The 7,137-nt window shown below is 45.0% G+C and overlaps 1 protein-coding gene across 1 annotated transcript in view; it reads right to left on the bottom strand.

Moving 5' to 3' along the window:
• Positions 1-7,137, bottom strand: part of LOC310868271 (A-type potassium channel modulatory protein DPP6-like) — a gene marked incomplete at both ends in the record, with an annotated part of 552,655 nt that overhangs the window by 169,431 nt on the left and 376,087 nt on the right. Inside the window, 2 exon segments of the mRNA XM_083778624.1 lie at positions 2,603-2,617; positions 2,620-2,716. Coding sequence (XP_083634750.1) covers positions 2,603-2,617; positions 2,620-2,716 — 112 coding nt within the window.

Genomic DNA, 7,137 nt, shown 5'->3' with positions numbered 1-7,137 from the left:
CTATTTTTGAAAATCGAAGAACGACTCACATTTTTTAGAATCTGATCTCAGTCAGAATGGGTTAATCAGACCAGTGTGTGTCCAGTGTAAACCTCGTATATGAATCTGATCTCAGGTCAGCATGGGTTAAGATGTACAAAGCTCGCAGCATGACACAAAACGACACGCTGTGGGCTTGTATATCTGCAACTTTTCTGAGAACCGCTGAAAAACGTATGTTGCTATATAGTTAAAAATCACACCTGTGTGAACTGAGTGGTGCAACTCCTCTCTCTCTCTCTCTCTCATTAGCAGGCAACAGTGTGAGCACTAACACACACACACACACACACACACACACACACACACACACACACACACCACACACAACACACACACACACACACACACACACACACACACACACACAGCAGTTGTTTAACCCATTTTGGTGTTAGCATCATGTCATGCTTTAGCTATTGAAAAATAGCAGATCTACAAGCTCATAGCGCGCCACCGAGTGGCGCGCTATGAGCTTGTAGATCTGCTATTTTTGAAAAATCAAAGAACGACTGCCATTTTTAGAATCTGATCTCAGGTCAGAATGGGTTAATCAGACCCAGTGTGTGTCCAGTGGAAACCTCGTATGAATCTGATCTCAGGTCAGAATGGGTTATAATCAGACCAGTGTGTGTCCAGTGGAAACCTCATATGAATCTGATCTCAGGTCAGAATGGGTTGATCAGACCAGTGTGTGTCCCAGTGGAAACCTCGTATGAATCTGATCTCAGGTCAGAATGGGTTGATCAGACCGGTGTGTGTCCCAGTGGAAACCTCATATGAATCTGATCTCAGGTCAGAATGGGTTTGATCAGACCAGTGTGTGTCCCAGTGGAAACCTCGTATGAATCTGATCTCAGGTCAGAATGGGTTAAAGATCACGTAGGCATGGAATGATTGCGTAACCAAAACGGGCGTGTCTGTGCATAGCAATAGCAAAGCAAACAGAACATGTGCGTGTGTGTGTGTGTGTGTGGTGTGTGTGTCTGTGTGTGTGTGTGTGTGTGTGTGCTGTGTGTGTGTGTGTGTGTGTGCGTGTGTGTGTGTGTGTGCGTGTGTTGTTGTGTGGTGTGCGTGTGTGGACTGTGCGTGTCACGTGTGTGCCTGTGTGTGTGAGAGAGAGAGAGTCCAGCGTGTCACTGTATGCTGTCTCCCGGCTACGTCTTCCCTGCCCGAGTTCTCCTCCCATCCACTTGCATTAACCAATTCTGACCTGAGACCAGATTCATACGAGGTTTCCACTGGACACACACTGGTCTGATTAACCCATTCTGACCTGAGATCAGATTCTAAAAAATGTCAGTCGTTCTTCGATTTTTCAAAGAAATAGCAGACCTACAAGCTCGTAGCGCGCCACTCGGTGGCGCGCTATGAGCTTGTAGATCTGCTATTTTTCAATAGCTAAAAGCACGACGTGATGCCAACACCAAAATGGGTTCCCGTTCAGAATGGGTTAAGTTGCTCAAAAGCGCATGAGGCGATTTCACTCCTCCTTCCTGTATAGGAACAGAGTGCATTCTGGGATTGATTGGCCTCAAACACATCATGACACACGACGCAGCTGGCCGTTGACTATCATTGTGCCGTTTTGTGCGCGTTCACAGTATGAAACATTCGTTCACAGTGTCATGGCCTCAATCACATGAACGTTGCGCAATGATAGTCAACGGAGCAGCGCTGGCTCGAGCTGCACTACCAAATTCGGCCACTATGTCCATTTCGCCTCATGGGTTTCCATTTCGCCTCATGGGTTTCCTCTGGGTGCCTTCTCTATTCATCACTTGGCATCACTGCACTGGCTTCCGGTTGTTTTTAGGATTGATTTTTAAATGATTTTACTTGTCTATAAAGCTCTCAATGGTCTCGCACCTTCCTACCTACATGACTGCCTGCCTAAATATGTCCCAAACCGCCCCCTAAGGTCTTCCACTGCTGGCCTGCTCGCTTTGCCTAAAAAAAATGGCAACTAAAAAATACGGGGAAGCAGCTTTTTGCTTCTACGGGCCGTCGGCATGGAACAAGCTCCCACTGTACCTTCGTCAGGCAGCCTCTGTAGACATTTTTAAAGCTCAGCTCAAGACCCACTTCTACAACATTGCTTTTAATTGATTTTTTTTTTGTTATTCATGTCCTCACTGTATTGCATTACTGCTTGTTTTTTTAATGTCGTTGCCTTTGCTTTTCTTTTATTCTCCATTGTTCTGTAAAGCACTTTGAGCTGCATTTCATGTCATGAAAGGTGCTATACAAATAAACTTTTATTATTATTATTATTATTCATATATACTTTAACCCATTCTGACCGGGCACCCATTTTGGTGTCGGCATCATGTTGTGCTTTAGCTAGTGAAAAATAGCAGATCTACAAGCTCATATCGCGCCACCGAGTGGCGCGATACGAGCTTGTAGGTCTGCTATTTTTGAAAAATCGAAGAGCGACTGACATTTCTAGAATCTGATCTCAGGTCAGAATGGGTTAATCAGACCAGTGTGTGTCCGGCGGAAACCTCGTATGAATCTGATCTCAGGTCAGAATGGGCTAAGGTCCCGCGCCGCCACGTACCTGGAGTCAACAGATGACGGAGGTGACGATCAGAGAGCAGATGACCAGAATGACAAGCAGGGCGATCGCTATTCCTTTCCAGTTCCTCTGCGGCGGGTTGCTCCCCACCAGCTCCTACAGGAGGGGAGAGAGAGAGAGAGAGAGAGACAGAGAGACAGAGAGAGAGACAGAGAGAGAGAGAGAGACAGAGAGAGAGAGAGAGAGAGAGAGAGAGAGAGAGAGAGAGAGAGAGAGAGAGAGAGAGAGAGAGAGAGAGAGAGAGACACAGAGAGAGAGAGAGAGAGAGAGAGAGAGAGAGAGAGAGAGAGAGAGACAGACATAGAGAGACAGAGAGAGAGACAGAGAGAGAGATACAGAGAGAGAGAGACAGAGAGACAGAGACAGAGAGACAGAGAGAGAGACAGAGAGAGACACAGAGAGACAGACAGAGAGAGAGACACAGAGAGACAGAGAGAGAGACAGAGAGACAGACAGAGAGAGAGACACAGAGAGACAGAGAGAGAGACAGAGAGACAGAGAGAGACACAGAGAGACAGACAGAGAGAGACACAGAGAGACAGACAGAGAGACAGAGAGAGAGAGACAGAGAGACAGACAGAGAGAGACACAGAGAGACAGACAGAGAGACAGAGAGAGAGAGACAGAGAGACAGACAGAGAGAGAGACACAGAGAGACAGAGAGAGAGACAGAGAGACAGACAGACAGAGAGAGACACAGAGAGACAGAGAGAGAGAGAGAGAGACAGACAGACAGAGAGAGTGAGAGAGACAAGGGGGAGAGAAAGAAAAGACGCTGGGTTAGAGAGATTCAGACATGATCAAGACATTATTCTGGGAGAGAGAAAGGCGACAGATGGGCAGAGAAAAACAACATGATGCGTAGGACGTCGGAGAGAAAGAGAGACAGAGATATTATGCTTTAGCTATTGAAAAATAGCAGACCTACAAGCTCATAGCGCGCCACCGAGTGGCGCGCTACGAGCTTGTAGGTCTGCTATTTTTTGAAAAATCGAAGAACGGTTGACATAGAGACATGGCTTTTTTCAGAAAACTGTCAGGATGTAGAAGACATTTTTTTAGAATCTGATCTCAGGTCAGAATGGGTTAATGAGAAGACAAAAACGTGCTTCGTAGTGAATTAACGCATGGAGAGGCCTCATGTAAAGGAACCAATGAGAATGGCACGCTGCGTTCATGATTTGAGGCTTTTTTGTTCAAAACGGGCCAATCCTGCCAACTTTGAAAGCCAATGTTAGCCAATCAGGATGGAATATGACATATCGGACAGATCCGGGCTTGAACACAAGACTATAGAGATATAGTGTGTAACGATTGGCGGGATTTTTGGACACATACTGTAATAGCAAAAAAAATTGTTTTTCAAAAGTCGGCCTCATGGTGGCGCTATAACAGGCCGTTCTGGAATATTTAGGGGCAGAGGTTCATCGTTGGCATCCAGGGAATGTGTGTGTGTGCAAAACTTGGCATCGGCCGGGTTAGCGGTGCCGGAGATTAGCTGTACACGGACGCACGCACGCACGCACGCACGCACGCACGCACGCACGCACGCACGCACGCACGCACGCACGCAAAACATACTCTCTCCCCACGCATTCGGCCTGGTGGAGACAACTAAACATACTCTCTCCCCACGCATTCGGCCTGGTGGAGACAACTAAACATACTCTCTCCCCATGCCTTCGGCCTGGTGGAGACAACAAAACATACTCTCTCCCCACGCATTCGGCCTGGTGGAGACAACTAAACATACTCTCTCCCCACGCATTCGGCCTGGTGGAGACAACAAAACATACTCTCTCCCCACGCATTCGGCCTGGTGGAGACAACTAAACATACTCTCTCCCCACGCATTCGGCCTGGTGGAGACAACTAAACATACTCTCTCCCCACGCCTTCGGCCTGGTGGAGACAATAATGTAATTATACAGAAGACGGGATATAGAAAAGCGATAAAGTGAGGAATAAAAGGATAAATTATTCTACAGAGGTGTATAGGGAGGCGAGGAGGAGAGGAGGGGAGGGCCAGTCAAGGACGAACGTGAAGCCAAGGAGCCGCCCCGGCTCTCGGGCTCTCCCTCGAGGAGACGACGACGACCCGCGTTTCGGGGAAAAGGAAAGAGGAGAGGGAATTCTCAACGAGCCGGAGCTCCTTTTTTCCTGGCGCCCGTCACACGCAAATGGGTGTGACAGATAAAAGATGGAGACGCGACGCATTTGTGAATTGCATGGCCTGGCCTATGATGATGATGATGCCCCCGCGTCAGAGAAGCAGGAGAGAGAGAGAGAAAATAAGGAGTTTCGAGTTCCGTGTGTTCTGACTGAAAATAGCCTGAAACACATGAGGAACTTAAAGGTTTTATGACATTCATTTTCATTTATCTTTCTTTTTTCTTTTAGGTTTTATGACCTCAATTACACCCCAAAAAATCCTGAACTTTGAACATTCAGTGGATTTTCTGTGGTCTGGAGTTTTCTTTGGGGTTTGGAAAGCCTTTTGAGCTACAATGAAAAAACAGGCAACACAGTGAAAACAGTGAAATCTGCTGGCAAATCCCCATTGACATATATATGGGATTTGCAGGCTCTTACAAACTCACAAACTGCCGGCAAATCAGAGCACCTGTTTGAGCCAGAAAACCACCAGACCACAGAAAGTCTACTGAATGTTAAAAGATCAGTTTTTTTTTTGGGTGCAATTGAGATAAAAATGAAATTGATGAAAATAAGAACAATTCCAAAACCTTTTTCTTTAATATTATGTTAAGCAGAATAATTAATCATTTTAAAGAAGTGGAAGCGCTAGTTTTATTATTCCCCCGAGTCACAGCAGCTTACATCTCGCCTCTCTCAATGTTATGCGTTACTGACGCTGCAAAATAAATGCTTCATCAAAAATAGCAGACCTACAAGCTCGTAGCGCGCCACTCGGTGGCGCGCTACGAGCTTGTAGATCTGCTATTTTTCAATAGCTATAAAGCATAACATAATGCTTAGTTAAAACACCAAAAGGGGTTCCCGCCGCCCCAGAATGGGTTAAGTTTGTTAATGTCGGCTCTCTTTTTAGGCATATCGTTAAAGAAAAATAAGAAAACACTGTTGACGCCTGAATTATACTTCAATTATATTTCTGTAGATCAGCGAAGTATATAAACCAGGCTTATTGTATTAACGTTGTGTGTGGCTAATAATATACAAACGATAGCCAACAGCTCAGCTGAATCCCAAAACCAACTAGAAAGCAGTTCCTGTAGAAACTGCGTGGGCTCGCGTAAAATGCTTTGTATAAAGTTATTGCCGTGTCAAGTTTGAAACTCGGGGACCGGAGTAATGGTGTTACCATTGGTGTTCTAAATCTATAATCAAAATTTCGGGACTGTAGCATATTGTAAAGAAAAGTAGAAAATGCATTAAAGCTGAAGTAAAAGTTAAAAAAAGTATGAAAATGTGTAAAAACTATAGTTTAAGCAGAATAAAGTATGTGGAAGTTGTAGAAGTGTTTTTAAAGTTTTTCTTTAAATGTAAAAAAAAAAAAAAAATCTAAAAAATTGAAGTTTTTTCTTTTTAAGTAAAAAAGAAAAAAACATTTTTTTAAGTTTTCATTTTTTTCATTTTTTTCATTTTTTTTTTTTTTCTTTTTTTTGAAAATATTTTTTTATAAACGTGTGTGTGTGTGCGTGCGTGCGTGCGTGCGTGCGTGCACTTGCGAGAGCTGTGTAAAGGCCAGCCAATAGGAAGACAGGGTGTGTGTGTGCGTGCGTGCATGCGTGCGTGCGTGCTCTTGCGAGAGCTGTGTAAAGGCCATCCAATTGCACAAATAGCAGACCTACAAGCCCACAAGGTATCGCAGAGCAACTCATTGAGATCTTGTAACTTTAATTTCAGCCCTGTAATTAAGCTCTTATATGTCTCAGCTGTGGAAGTGTAAAAGACAAACAAGTGGCGCGCAACTTGAAGGTCTTGATCTTGAATGGTCTTGAATGGTCTTGAATGGGGGGAAACTATAACCTGACTCTGCCAGATGAGGGCGGTATTGGGTAACCATGTTTCCCAACACAGCAATCATCTGGGATCTCTCACACAGTTGAGCTTACAAAAATCCGTTCCGTACCGGACCAATCAGCGTGAGCTAAGGGCGGGATATGTGCGAAACCGGACGTGAAGCTATATAGACACGTCAATATGATTGGTTGTGTTTGCACGCCCACACGGTGATAGACAGACGGTCCCATCCAATCATCTACCAAGTATCTTGAAAAAAGGAACAGCCCCGTCATCGAATTTGCTTCCGCGATCCCAGATCCCAATAAGCTGTGAAACAAATTTGTGTAGCAAGCTTCTTGGATCTGGCAGCGTCAGGTTAGGGAAACTATGCCCGAACAAATTGCTCTATCGCAAAAAGTAAAAGTCGAATGCAAATAATTTTTTCGCTGTGAGTGGCCTGAGATATTGAGGTACACCATGTGCGATTGTGGTGTTGGTACGATCGAAAATGTGGTTATAAGAGCGAGTTAAGA

Source organism: Protomyctophum parallelum (assembly GCF_964188405.1).
Source record: "Protomyctophum parallelum genome assembly, chromosome: 12".
NCBI lineage: Eukaryota > Metazoa > Chordata > Actinopteri > Myctophiformes > Myctophidae > Protomyctophum > Protomyctophum parallelum.
The sequence above is the reverse complement of the archived record's forward strand: the minus strand, read 5'-3'. Positions and strand labels throughout refer to the sequence as shown.